At 52.2% G+C, this 13,622-nt stretch overlaps 5 protein-coding genes across 5 annotated transcripts; 1 reads left to right on the forward strand and 4 right to left on the reverse strand.

Moving 5' to 3' along the window:
- Positions 1–65: 65 nt before the first annotated feature.
- CC77DRAFT_215039 (P-loop containing nucleoside triphosphate hydrolase protein) lies at positions 66–1,503 on the reverse strand. Its single transcript, XM_018530686.1, has one exon. It carries the CDS (start codon positions 1,108–1,110, stop codon positions 217–219), a length of 894 nt encoding a protein of 297 aa, XP_018383589.1. The 5' UTR covers positions 1,111–1,503; the 3' UTR covers positions 66–216.
- A 389-nt stretch (positions 1,504–1,892) lies between these two features.
- Positions 1,893–3,415, reverse strand: CC77DRAFT_940428 (DAO-domain-containing protein; the record flags this gene model as incomplete). Its single annotated transcript, XM_018534727.1, has 2 exons — positions 1,893–2,052; positions 2,100–3,415. The coding sequence occupies 2 exons, from the start codon at positions 3,413–3,415 to the stop codon at positions 1,893–1,895; spliced, it is 1,476 nt and encodes a 491-aa protein (XP_018383590.1).
- Positions 3,416–4,781: 1,366 nt separating this feature from the next.
- On the reverse strand, positions 4,782–5,465 carry CC77DRAFT_1032889 (MSF1-domain-containing protein; the record flags this gene model as incomplete). The annotated part of the gene is made up of 2 exons (XM_018526771.1): positions 4,782–5,234; positions 5,313–5,465. The coding sequence occupies 2 exons, from the start codon at positions 5,463–5,465 to the stop codon at positions 4,782–4,784; spliced, it is 606 nt and encodes a 201-aa protein (XP_018383591.1).
- Positions 5,466–6,293: 828 nt separating this feature from the next.
- On the reverse strand, positions 6,294–8,173 carry CC77DRAFT_1022406 (metal-dependent protein hydrolase). The gene has a single exon (XM_018525456.1). The coding sequence runs from the start codon at positions 7,716–7,718 to the stop codon at positions 6,654–6,656; it is 1,065 nt and encodes a 354-aa protein (XP_018383592.1). The 5' UTR covers positions 7,719–8,173; the 3' UTR covers positions 6,294–6,653.
- Positions 8,174–8,267: 94 nt separating this feature from the next.
- On the forward strand, positions 8,268–9,915 carry CC77DRAFT_215047 (ER membrane protein). Its single transcript, XM_018530687.1, has 3 exons — positions 8,268–8,996; positions 9,043–9,231; positions 9,278–9,915. The coding sequence occupies exons 1-3, from the start codon at positions 8,466–8,468 to the stop codon at positions 9,896–9,898; spliced, it is 1,341 nt and encodes a 446-aa protein (XP_018383593.1). The 5' UTR covers positions 8,268–8,465; the 3' UTR covers positions 9,899–9,915.
- The last annotated feature ends 3,707 nt before the right edge of the window (positions 9,916–13,622 follow it).

Below are 13,622 nucleotides of genomic sequence, written 5' to 3' on the forward strand. Positions count from 1 at the left end.
ACATGGATATACGCGCAGTGAAGGTGAAGGCGAATACGAAAGTCAGTGTGCTAGGCATAGCGCAAGCTTTGAAACGACAGGTAGCAAATGTACTTTTGTCATTGTTACAAATGCGGCTCATTATCCCCCACTCGCTAGTCTGTCGTTTCTCTTCATTGCGCGCCTTTGCTATCGTCTCAACGCTATCGGAGCTCAGCAAAGAAGACACTTGCTTCATCACAGCTCCTCAATCCTCTCAACCCCTCTTTCTCTATTCAGTACCACCCTCACCATCCTACCTCTGTCGTCAAACAATCCCTCGCGCAGCCGCTCCAGGTATATCTCATAGCTCGGCATATAACCATCGATGAACGCACGAACCTGCTCATCTGACATCCCTGATCCTTTCGCCTCAATCATCTTATGCTCTTGCTGCAGACGCCATATGTACACATTTCTCAGGTCGTCCGTATCGATATGGATGAAGAAGTCAAATTGCTTGGGTCCCATAAATGCATCACAGTAGCGCTCGAGATTCTCGTTCACCTCGAACAAATGCGGAAGTTGGTGATTCGCAGGGGTATTGACTGTGAGCTTCCCGGCTTTTGCCAGCGTATATCTTTCTTCTATGGAAGACTGAGGAACGGGCTGGAAGCCCACGCACCATCCTTCAAAGATGACAACATCCGGTTTTTGCAAGATTGTCGTCCATTCTGATTGGGGCGCTCTGTCGCCTTCGCCATTGTACTTGCTCTTATCGAAGCTCGGGATCTTGACGCTGCCTCTCCCGTTGTATTTCTTCAAATCGCTGAAGAACTCTCGGGCTAGCTGCTCGTCGTGTGTACCAGGCTGTCCACGAGTACGGTAAAGCTTGTTGTTGGGATCACGATCCCGTTGTGCTACCAGCTCATCATGGGTTTTGTAGAAGTCGTCCAACGAAACAGTTATCGTATAGAGACCGTGATCCTGTGACAGGATCTTGACAAGCTCCGATGCCCATGTCGATTTGCCTGAACCTTGTAGACCTGTGATACCAAGTACGATAGGTTCTGACGACTCTTGACGGCGGGACCGTATCTTTGGAAGTAGGACATCAAGCGTCCGACTGATATTGTTTCCCAGGGTAGACATGACGTGATCCTGCTGGTATATGTGTCCGCGCGAATTCGAGGTCCAACTAGTGTCTTCACGATGTTTTCATACCCTGAATGTCATTTGGGGCTTATATCAGCGGACATATATAGTCCGTAGGGACAACTACTCCTGCCCGCAGCCGTAACGATGTCGGCCCGAGAGAACCCCGCACCTTCCGCGAACCATCATCGCAGTCAGAAGATTTGTTGCCAGCGCAAACACATGGCTGCAAAAATGATAAAGAGATGTTCCTACTCAGAGCCATGCGCTCATCGTCGTACGAACATGCTCGACCCTGTCGTTATATTGCCTATTCTTCCGCCACCACCAACAACTACCTAGCACAACACCGCCGTGTCAAATCTCCACAACACCCAAACCAATAGCTCGAAGCGGCACAACACCAGGCAAATTACCGCTGCGGACTCGCTACCACGATCTAATGCGAGGGCGAACAGAAGGGGAGATGAATATTTACTGTGTTAGGAAAGTACAGAGAAAAAGTGTGGATTGCGGGATGCCATTTCACGGTTCTGACTGTCACAGTTCACCGCCTCTTACGCTGGTGAACCAATGTAGGCCGTGGGGTTGAAATTGTGGTCGCGCAAGCGTTCCGGAGATGGCTACGGGAGTTGTGCGCTGCTTGTGTCTCGTGGTTCAACATGCTATTTTTGGTAGCTTGAGCGAAAGAAAGCAGAAAGAGTTCTGCGCGCGCGAGTCATGATATAGCTCGCGCGCGTACTACTGACTGACACCTTTGGAACCACAAACTCCTTTTCTCATATGACCGCGATAGCAGGTGCGGGATCCATACTCGTCAGTTTCGCCAGTCTTCCAGGCGTCATCTGGTACACCTCTGGCAACCCCGTTGCACCCCATTCTTCGCCATTCATGAGCTTCACCAAGCCAGGCGCTGCTGTGAAGATTCGCGCCATACCACTGTCCAGGTGTTAGCCTTGCACTCCCCACCAAGCTATTGAACTTACTGCCCGTGGTGGCCGGCACAAATATATTGTCCAGGCTTTCCGGGTATTTGTCCGACGAATGGTACACCGTCCGCGCTCAGCCCAATGATACCGCTCCAACTGTACTCGAACCCTTCCCCTGGGCCTGTCGGGGTGGTATTCCAGCCTTCGAATTCTGCCTCTGCAAAATTCTTGACATGCTTTGTCACACTCTCCAGGTTTGCGATTCCGTCGTTGGTGCAGTTTTCTGGGTTCTGCTCAATCCACGCATCAAGCTCCTTTTGCCCTGGGTTGGAGCCGCCAAACATGATATTACCATCAGAAGACGAGCGCGGGTTGATACTAAACAATGCACCATCCGGTAGCAGAACGCCATATGAGTTCCTAATAGCTTTGGATCCGCTCAAGGCTTGTGGTGGTACGACCCTGTTGCACATATGCGGTTTAGGTGTGATGATACCACGAAGCGATGGCTCGAGGGCTGCACTATAGGCGTTTGTAGCGTGCACAATCGTGTCACATGCGATGTCACCTCGCTCCGTGTGAACCACCCATTTTCTGGACCCCGTCCCGCTGGAGACCGACTTAGCAGTAGTGCGGGTTTGGAGGTTGACGCCCTTGGTGATGTTGTCGCGCATGATGTGCGCCGTCAACTTCCACGGTTGCAAGGTTGACGCCTGCCATGCGTAACATGCTTTCGCACTCTTGATTCGGGACTTTTCTGCTGCTTCAATAGGATCGTGGATAGCTTCGATGTGCTCGACCTTCCCACCAGCTTCAACGTACCTCTCGAAGACTTCTCTGGCTATCTTCGCGACTTCGTCATCAAGGGGAACGTCTAGGGTTTCTCCAACCCAGAGATCGCATGCCACATTATTCTCTTTGACGTACGCTACCAACGCTCTCCATGTGGCTTGCTCGTTGTCCATGATCTTGAGGGCTTGGTCTTGTCCATACGCTTGGGCAAACTTCTCATAATGTCGCCACTGATCAGGTTTACAATGACCCGCGTTACGACCTGTTGCACCGGAGCAGAACTCCCGTGCCTCGAGGACGACGACACTCTTGCTAGGAAATGTCTCCAAATGATGCTTTGCGACTAGTGTTCCCGTAATGCCAGAACCAATGATGACCGTATCAGCTTCGTGAGGTAGGTCATCCGTTGTGCGGTGGTCTAGTAGCGGATCGCATCGAACTTGCTGTAGCCAATACGAAAGTGACTGTCCGTCCTGTTTTGGGAATCCTGTACGGCCGTGGCTTTGTGGTTTAGAGGCGTATTCTTCTACATTGAGTACAGCTGATGTTTCTGGAAGAGTGACGCCAGATGCGCCACCCATTCCGGAGCCCTCTGAATCCACTTGCTTCATGTCGATGTAAGTGTGTATGTGGAACTTGGCTCAGGCAGAACTGGAATATCAGCGCGGGAAGCACTGTAGTTTGAGACCACTACGGTGTGATTTTGCCTCTTGTGGAACCGCTTAATGACTCCTCGATGCTTTTGAATATTTCGGCTGGACATGAATCATCGAACCATGTGTTGAGTGCTGAGAGTGCCGCTCGGAGATAAGCTGCCGCTCGCAACTTCCCCGCAGCAGCATCCCACCTTGTCACTCGCACATGAGATTGCATCATCATCATCCTCTCCACTATTTCGAGTGGATCAAACTCCAGGGTGCGTTGCTTCGACATCAAGGAGTGCCCGCATATGATGTTTTAGAGTCCATTGAAGCACTTCACGCCTCCGACAATGGCCGTAGTGTCGAAGAAGTGTTGCCTAAGGCAGCTGAAAAGGATCAAAGTATCGCTAGATGTTTGCACCAAATCTACCGTAAGAACATCTAGATCGAGTGTTCAGACGTCTATAGCTACGATAGATAGCCCAAGAGCCTGTGTTTAGCTAGGAAAACGAGCTATACGAGACTGAGTGGCCCAAGGCAGTCAACCTCGCCCACAGTGAACAAACAATGTGAGTAAAATCTGATTGGAACTGGCTCCAGCACGAGGATCAGATACGTCGTCGAGGACGCCAATAGATTGCCAAAGGCTACATGGGGGTAATGTGCCATCTGGGTATGATGGGCGTAAGCCAACAGGCAATCCTGGCATTCACATTAGAAAGAGGATTTAAGTACGGCGGACATTGATGTTAGATATACGTTGTTGCGTGTGTGGGCATTCCATGTTTGCTGCGATGTATTGGAAGTTGAGAGAAGAAATCTTTAAGATGAGGTTCCTGACCATCGGTGAACGTGTGACACAGATACATGCAGTTCATTTACAAGTAAACGAAACCTCCCATCACTCACAGAATGAAGGGCTCAAAGTGATAGTAAGAATATCGAAGTAGTAGTATTCTTCTTGATGATTCAGGTATTCTAATAATGCTTATATAGTTCGTCTCTATCGTGTATGGGATGCATCATGGCGTCTAATATGCGAAGTAAAGGGTATCCGCGCCTTTCCCATGCTTTTGACAACGCCGTTAAAGTGACTTTTGAAGAAAGATATCCCACCCAGTAAACGCGAACGCTTGTAAGAAGAAAACGAAAGGACGTAAAGGAGTCGAGATGGATGGGAATAGATCGAGCGGAGATAACCGAAGGACCGTATGGTGATGTTGAACGGGTAGGCTCGCAGCACTTGCGGGCTGTCCGTTAACTAGAGGATATTGAGGACCACGATGCGGGATTTTGTCGGATCCTCTTAAATCTTGGCCTGCTTAAGGATCTTGCTATCCTGCTGCGCCTGTCGTAGCTCCAGGATCTCCCTTTGCTCCTGGAACACCTGTCTCGCGCGCTCGAGCACCATCTCGAAACCCTCCTTGCCCTTGGCAGCATTCTGCTGGAAGCGCTCAACAGTAAACTGCTCAATACTGTTCTTGATCTTCTGCCAGCCACCGCACAACGCGGTTATTTCAGCGCGCTGGGTGAAAGCAGTCTTGGTGTCGGGTGACGATGCGACAGGCTGGTATATGCAGGTCTCGCGGACGTTGAGGAGGTCGGACATTGTCATGTTCATGGAGCAAAGGGTGAGCTTCTTGGCAACAGGGTCGACATAGGAAGTCTCATAGACCATGGAGGTGTCTTGGGCGCCGAGGATGCTTTGGATCCATTTCGGTGCTGATTGCCGACATGTGATGAGACGCTCTGTGCGAAGCTGTGTTGTGTTAGTTTTTTTGCTCGGTGATAGTGGTGGGGCGTGCCGGATTGACATGTGAAAGAAGGAGTCACTCACGATTCCTGTCGCAGGGTCGACAGAGCGACTTAAGGTATCAACGGCGATGACATGCGGTGTCTTCTCGTTCCAAGGGCCATATTTCTGCCAGTTGCTCGTCGAGACCTCTTCCCACGAGTAGTCGAAGTCGACTGTCTGCTGGAAATACTTCATTGTGAGATCGTGTGCGCGATTATGTGGATCCGAGTGATGTACGTTGTCGCTGCAATGTTACGTGTCGCAGCAATTCGAAAGTCGTGGTTCGACGGTATAGGTCGATGGGCTGCGATAGCTTTTGAGTGGGTTTTGGGTGGATTGTAGAGTGTGAAGGGTGCAAAAGGTTTGGAGATGGGTGGGCAAAGGCCGAAAAGCAAGCCGTGCGCTGGCGATAAACGATCGTCGGGGAAAGCGGGAAGTGCTCAACGCTTTTCACCGCTCGAGCCTTGTTTCTCTGATTCTCCGCAAAGCCGTCTCGGGATAATGTGCGGTGTGAAAAGCTGGAGAAATAATGCGCTGTCACAAAGGAAAAAGCAAGGGAGTCGTGGTTGTTTGATTTGTTGACAGGAAAGCAATATGAAACGAGCGTACGAGAGCCTTCTATCCGAAGTCACTCTTTCGGATCTACAAATTCTTGCCACGGACAGCCGCCTTTCGACTTTTCCGACCAATCACAGTCGAGGCGCTGACAACTGTGGGCTCGAGTCGTGTGCTTCCCTCAGCGGCGTCTGGGCCAGTCATCCCGACTCTCTCCGCATGACGTCTTATACCCGAATCGGCCAGGTTTCGTTGGTGGACTTGATCTAGCCTTGACGCAGGGCGTGGGGTACCTGAAGCTTGCACTGAAGATCTGATTATGTATCTGGCTCGCGCAACAAGCTAATAATCAGGGTCTTCCGGCTGTCGTGTGCGCGAGGCTGTCATTGGCGTGCAACGATGATCTCCGACGTCGAGGGCTCCAAACATGCCCAAGTTCCATGGGCCCGTGCCATTGGTGCATTGACGATACCATTACTGGTCAATGACGAGGTGAACAGTTCGAGAGGTTTGCTTGGATTGTTGACGTTCACGCGCTCGCTATGATGGGCTTCTCGAAGCGATGTGATACAAAGGACTATGAAGACCCAAAGGCTCGTGAAGAAACCTATCTAAGAGACCTCACAAGGAAATTACGCCAAACCAAGCCGTCTGCCAAAGGCTGATCATGTATTTCATGATTCTTCCAACCAAGTCTATCGTTGGTATCATAACTTTTCGTATGAAGCGCCAGAACGCCGACCATGCATATGCAAAATGAAGAGCAGCTTTCGTCGCTCTATGCCATACACTCAAACCAAAGTGTTAATATCACTCCTTCACAGTTACCTACAATTCCAGGGCCTTCTTCGCCATGGCAAGCGCACCATCGAACGACTTGTTTCCTCCGATGAAGCCAGCAGCGTGGACAAAGACACAACCTGGAATACCAGAGACCTGGTCGAGCTGTTCATCACGAACACCCTTCCATGCATCTGGAAGATCCTTGCGGTTCTCGAAGCCGCCATTCTCCTTGCTGACGGCACGAATACGCCACTTGCCCTCGGGCTGGTCTTCAGGGAAAAGGACATATAGGACCTGGGGTGCGACACCCTGTGGCTGTTGGGTCTCCTTCTCGAAGTTGTAGAGATGGTCGGCCCATGGCATGCCTTCGGGGAGGACTAAGATGCGTCCCTGGGGGTCGTACTGGAGACGAGCGTCGTACGCCTGCTTGACCTGGTGACGAGCAGGGAGCCACGACCGAGCGCGGTCGACGAGCTCCCAGCGGAACTGCTCCCCAACGAACTGAGAGGCTCTGTTGAAGCGCTGGTCCTCCTCCATTTGTTTGGCCTCTGCTGTCTTGGTCTCGTCTGAAGTGGGGGATTTGGGGCCATAGTTGTAGCGGTTGACTACACTGGCGATGCTGAAGCCGCGGTCTTCAAACTTCTTCTGCAGTCCCGCCTTGTCGAGATCATTGGGCGCAATGACGTTGATGCCGTTGTCGTTGGCGTCGAAAGCCTCGATGAAGTCGGTGTAGATCTTCTCGTACAAAAGGTCGCGGTCGGCGCCCTCCAGACCAGTGACAGCCGTGATGATGTCCTTTCCATAGTGCATGTATACAAGTCCAGCAGAGGAGAGCTTGGTGGTGTGGCCGGGGAAGACGACCTCGAAGCCGCGCTGGTGGTGGTCGTAGCGCTTCTTGTCGTCTTCGTACTCGCCGCCTACGTCGACAACGGTGTGGCACTCGGCGAGGACGGCAGGGTCACGGGTGCGGACTAGCTGGGCATCGCGGTAGGTGGGCAGCTCCTTGAGCATGGAAACGGCAAGGGCCTCGTCGGCGTGGAAGTGGCCATTGTGCGTGCCAATGACAGGCACGTCGGTCTTGAGCTTCTTGGTGGGGCTTTCGGCGGACATTGTACGTGTGAAGGTTGTGAAGAAGTGCTGCCTGACTACGTTGTGGGTATTCCAAATGTTATGCGTAGGCTGTGCAAACAAAGGTCGTAGTTTGAACATGCAATTGCTGCTAGTAGAAGTTTCACATACGACGAGCGTCCAGCGGCGGGCAGCTTGGCTTGGCACAGGTGTCGGCGCGCTAGTGGAGGGGACACAGAAAAGCAAAGCAGCAAGATCGTCACATTCAGAGAGGAAGACGCCATAAGCGTCGTGAAGGTGGGAGAACACCGACGGCTGGACGACGTCAAGGCCTAGACTCGTGCCGTCGCCATCATCGTGCGCTGTTCCAAGATTGCGCACGCGAGCACGCATCCATCCGTAGCCCCAAGTCGTGCCTACTCGCACAGAGCAGGCAATATCAGTATCAGAGTCCCTCGTGCACCGATTCTTCACCCTGCAGCTAGCTCCCAGCCGGTATCCAGAGCTGCTTCTCCCTCAGACCCGGCCCAGCACTGTGCAGCCGCTCTCCGCGACGCTCGAGCTTTCCACTTAGCGAGATTGACACGTGAAGATAATCGATAGCCAGGGCGTTGCTCGCGAATCTTCAACCACGTCTCCCGCACGCCCACTCACACGTCGAGTGACTCCCAGTACCCTCTCCCGCGCTGCCTGCGCGTCCGTCGCGCTTCAAACTCCTCGAATCTCCGTCGCCGCCCACCACCGAGGCCACGCTCGTTGCTGCACGAGCTTGGCGAGGACGGCGTCCGCATGGGCATGTGGGCCACAGCATCACGGGTAGTCTCGTCGACAACCTTCCTCGGCGCCATCATCTTCACCATACCCCTCGCATTCGACATTGGCGGCCGCACCTGTGGACTGGCCTTCTCCCTGTCTCTCAGTGTCTACTACTTTGTCTACTCGACGCTACGACTAGCCACGCCAGACTCTTCGCGCTTCAGATGGTTCCTCTGTAATGTAATAGCGTGGGCACAGTGGCTGGCCATACCTACTCTCTTGATCTGGAGCCTCAACAAGTTCTCCATCGATGCCGACGCCAATTCGGGCTGGGTACAACGCACTTTTGGCGGCAAGAGAGCCGACTACCAGACGGTGCAAGAATGGATCTTTGGCAGTGAGGGACTGCTGCAGAGTGCCTCGATAGGTGCCTGGGACAAGACTCTGCGCTACAGCACACCCGTCTTCCAGATTGCCGAGGGCTTCTGCAGTCTTTTGGTCATCCAAGCCGCAGGCCAGATCACCAGATGGGTCGTCAACAAGGAACGTGGTGACAGTTGGATGGTATGAACTCTCGCTTCCACTCTTGACAGTAGACTAACAGTTCCAGATCGGCCTTCTTATCACTTCCGCATCCATCATCTCGACCTCAGTCTACTTCCTTTGGCGCATCACTACCTTTCCAGAGATCAGCAACGTCGACGCCATCCTGATCGGAGTCGCTATTACAACCGCCATCTTCCTTGGTGGATGGGGTATCGTCAGTGCTAGAGGCAATCCGGTCGAATCATCGCTTTTGGTAAGTCAAGCACTCCGAAGCTACACCTCATTACTAATACCTGCAGTTCGCCTATGTTACTCTGTGCATCTACCAGATCTTCACCGACTACCAGCCAACACCAGGCTCTGTTGCAGAATCAAGCGCGCCCTCTGACCCTGCCCTGCCGCCGCTGCCACCTATCATTATGGCCTCATACACCACCCTTCTCCATGCACTAGGCTCTTTGCCTACCATCGCCCATACCGGTTTCAACCTCATGGTCGGTGCTGTCATGACTATCACGCCCTCTGTCATCATCTCTCTTGCCTACCGTGTTTTCGTCATGTACGCTGCGGCGCGCATCATTCCTGCCATTCGCGAAAGCGGTGCTCGCGCGCTATCCCAAGAACCAAGTCTCGACGATGACGACGAGACATCCAAGATTCTAGGCTTCTTGACCTGGTTCAGCCCAAGTATTATCATCGCCGTCTACACCAGCCTGCTCATGCAGCACTTCGCCAGCGGAAATGGCGGCGACGGAAGTGCCGTGACAGGTGAGTGGTGGACGAACCAAGGCGGTGACGCTGGAGGTAACTTCTGGAGATGGATCAATCTTGGTATCACAATGGGGCTATACGCCATCGAATTGAAGATCTCGAATGCGGATGACGACGGCAGATTAACAAGTCACTGGAAGACGGATTAGAGCTTGAACAGAAGGAAGATGCAAGCAAACCACTCAACCTGCATACATTGGAGCGGAAGGACGCAGGAACCAGCGAGAGAGAAGGTAGCAGAGGTCGAAGCTGCAAATTTGAGGAAGAGGAAAGCATACCAAAGCATATGCACATCCAGAACGATGCACACAGACGAGGAGTGTGCCAGGGGAGATTATGGTAGGGTTGGAGGATTCACTTCTCTTTTGTCCTTTTACCCTCAAAGTAAACAAGCGCGCATTTTTCTGATACCCCCCAAATTTGGATCTTTGTGGGAAAACGTTATTCGAGTTGTACACTATGCGGACGGCAAGAGAGGAAAGGAAGTAGGAAGTAGCATCGAATGAGAATATCAACTCAGATTCTTGCATTTGTACAAACTTGAGCGGCTTGTTCTCTTGTCGAGTCGCCAATATGCGTGTGCTGTAAGGCTCGTGACTAAGACTTTGATGTTGGGTGAACCACTGGATATCGAAGCGGGGCATACTCTGAAACCGCTATATCCATTGGATGGACGCCAAGTTGTCTTCGGAGAGTTGTCTACCAAGTCAGTATATGTTCCGATAAATGGAATCAACTGTAGTAGGGCTGCGACTGACAATTTGAGCTTAAATTGGCATTATAAACTACAAGCGCAGCCGATACATAGTAACAATCTTACTTGAGACATGGTCTAAAAACGGGCTCAACTGGTCTTGACCAAAACTACAGCGAGCTAGATGATTCAAGAGAGTCGAACGATGTTGACGCTTGACATAAATTGGGTCTCAGGCAAGACGACTTGCGATTGGTGCTGTTAAGAATACACCTGAGCATAATTCATGAACTCCAGTAGCGGATTCATCGGCGGCGAAACCTCAACATCAGTCTTATAACGATTCGGCGCTATTAGTGAACTTTAGTTTTTTTTTATCAACGGAGTAGTTATCCAGATGTAGCAGGCGTCGGCTAGTGCGATTATGTATACCTCGTACGCTTATGATAAATATAGCCACGTCTCGGACAGTCATGCTGTTCTAAGGGGATCCCCGAACAATATTATATGCCAAGTACGTCACCTTGGGTCTTTTCACTGGGGCAAAATGTCACATGCTGAGAAATGCAACCTTGGAGTAGCACTCTGGGAACGCAATATGACGACGATACAGCGATCGATGCCAGAAAAGTACATAGGTGTAGTCGGGAGACTTCTGCTTCTTGATTGGGCGATCGGATGGCGGCGAGATCTCACAGGGAGCTTATGCAGATTCGTCACACCGCGTGTCGCCTGGGTGAGGATACGGCCCAAAGAGACCGGCAGTTGTATGTATACGCAGTTTGTGAAACCTTAAGCGCTTCGGTAAGCGCTTACTCTTCCACGTTAAGCAATGCATACGATGATGACGTTTCGTCCCAGTGAGCAATGCGGTTCATGTTCAGATCCTGTTCATCGGTGGAGGAAGATGGTGTTGTACCAACTGAGGAGCCAGAGTGAATGCTACAGCAATCCCAGATTAGAAGCGCGTATACCGACGGTTCGGTAAATGCGGCACGGGCAGGGCGTAAATCACCCCTTACATATATCGACAAGATCTTGTCTTCCTCGGGACGCGCTTCTCAGCTGTCGGGCGTAAAGATTGGAAGGGTTCGTATGGTTGCGAAAGGGCGGACTTCGGAGCAATTGTGTTGTAGCTAGCGCGCCATCCTGCAATCAGCATCAAGTACAATACACCAGTAATATTCCGAGTGTCTTTGTCATTCTGCTAGAGACGCAGGTTTTTACAGTCAGCCATTGTCTAATGCGAGAGACGCGGAATCCATTGAAGCGAACCGTCGGTACCAAATTGTCGGGAGACTATTCATCAGTAGTTCACCAGCAGTTCCCTTGCCAACACATTGAAATTTTGATCGATCCCAAGAATCTTACGCCGGGAAGGTGCGTTGGTAATCCGTCTCGACTCTGAATCCTGCCAACGCCGCACACGTAACCGGAGATGAATGCAGACTGTGCCGCAGCCCGGCATCGTCTCAACCCGTTTGGTGCTGGCCAAATGGGCTGAATTTGCGAAGAGTATCGTTGGTACACTCAATGTCCAAGATTTCAACAGAGTGACAACATATGATGCAAAGGAATTCACAGTAGAAGATTTGTTACGATCGTGAGGTCGCCAAGTTCGAGTACAGCATGCTGCACTGGGATCTGGACCAAATCTGACTAATGCCGCAACAGACTGCCGACGAGCAATCCTTCAGATTCTGTCGGTGTGACCGGCATTAATGAAATGCCGAATCTCGTCGCCAAGAGGAGCGCGAATATCGCGGTGAACATTTTCAAGCCAGTGCATGTTCCCGTAGGATTTGGAGATGTGTAAGCGCGACCAGATCCAAAAGCCTTGGAGTTTCAGGAAACACATCAATGGCGAGACTGGGTACGTGTTCTGAATAAAGCCCAAACAGAAGCGGAGGTTAGACGCGTCGTCTTGGACACGGAATGTGTTGCTCCACAATCAATATGACAGAATAATCGAGATTGAGCACGGAGGTAGGCGGCGCATGTGGACGTTGGTGACAAGCGCGCTGTTCCGCGCTTCCCGTTCGCTACTCGAGTCATATGGCGGAAGGATGAGGCGAGGCTCAGAACAGAGTAGACGTCAGCTGACTGGGCACCAAAGCAAGGGGTGAGCCATTCTGGGCGACCAGAGGACTGGAAATGCAGCGGCACAGTTGCGAGGAAAATGCCGTACGGCGCAGTCCCACGTCTTTGTCTGATCATTAGCGGGAACGGAACGCGCCGCAAGAACCAGCTCGGCGGACTGTTGGATTTGTGCTCGAAATGCGCACGCATAATATGAACTACATTGCAGTGACCACAACGACATGTCGCAGCCGACGAACGGCCGCGCTTAACGAGGCGTCATTTGTGTGCAATGCGTGGCGAAACTAGAGAGGTGCTATTGGCTGACGTACAAGGGTTGGTTAGACGCATGACCGATCGTCGAGCAACGCCTGAGAGTCAGACAGATACAACATACGACGGGTAAGTTGCTCACTTGCCACATTAGCCGAGGAGAAGCATCGCGGCTCTCCAAGTAGTGGAGGAGGTTTGACCAATTTGAGCGTGCGGGTTCCTGGCGAGCAAAAAGTTTGCACGCGAAGCGCCCGTAGATGAAGGTGTACGAGCCGGGCCGGGCAGCCAACCATGGAGGGCATCACGCAGTGGATAGCCGCACTCGCAACATGGTAATGGATCGAGGCAGCAGCATCAGGCCCAGAGCAGTGCCGCAAGCGAGCATATTGATGATGCTAAGAGCATAAGACGGGTGGGCGTGGTGGGCGTGGTGTGCGGCGTGGATCTTGATAAATGAAACACGGCGAGACCCATGAGCGCCTTCTTGTTTGGTGCTGGCTTTGAAACCGGCGCAGGCAGGCCTCTGAGCAGGCGGTTAGGAGGAGGCAGTGCCGAAGGGCCATGACGGCACCCCTTGATGGAAGCGCGCGGGAGGCTGGGCGATACGCAGCGCGGTGAGCGGTGGTGGTGAGTGAGTGTGGTGATTCGCAGCAGCCATGGCTGGCTTTGGGCGATGGTTAGAGATGCGTGTTGCGTGTCAGAGGGGGTTTATCTGGCGGGCTTGATGCCGCGGTTGGGTGGACGTGTATGGTGAGGGAGGGCGTGCAGCGCGGCTACTGCGTTTGGCGATGGAGCAGGTGGATAAGCTAAGGTTGGGCCAGCGCCAA

The sequence above is a fragment of the Alternaria alternata genome (genome assembly GCF_001642055.1).
Source record: "Alternaria alternata strain SRC1lrK2f unplaced genomic scaffold CC77scaffold_16, whole genome shotgun sequence".
NCBI classification, from domain to species: Eukaryota; Fungi; Ascomycota; class Dothideomycetes; order Pleosporales; family Pleosporaceae; genus Alternaria; species Alternaria alternata.

Bases quoted from the DNA above. Each gene is read 5' to 3' on its own strand.
- CC77DRAFT_215039 (XM_018530686.1), bottom strand. From the start codon at position 1,110: ATGTCTACCCTGGGAAACAATATCAGTCGGACGCTTGATGTCCTACTT.
- CC77DRAFT_1022406 (XM_018525456.1), bottom strand. From the start codon at position 7,718: ATGTCCGCCGAAAGCCCCACCAAGAAGCTCAAGACCGACGTGCCTGTC.
- CC77DRAFT_215047 (XM_018530687.1), top strand. From the start codon at position 8,466: ATGGGCATGTGGGCCACAGCATCACGGGTAGTCTCGTCGACAACCTTC. The intron at 8,997-9,042 runs GTATGAACTCTC...TAACAGTTCCAG, and splicing joins AACGTGGTGACAGTTGGATG to ATCGGCCTTCTTATCACTTC. The intron at 9,232-9,277 runs GTAAGTCAAGCA...TAATACCTGCAG, and splicing joins CGGTCGAATCATCGCTTTTG to TTCGCCTATGTTACTCTGTG.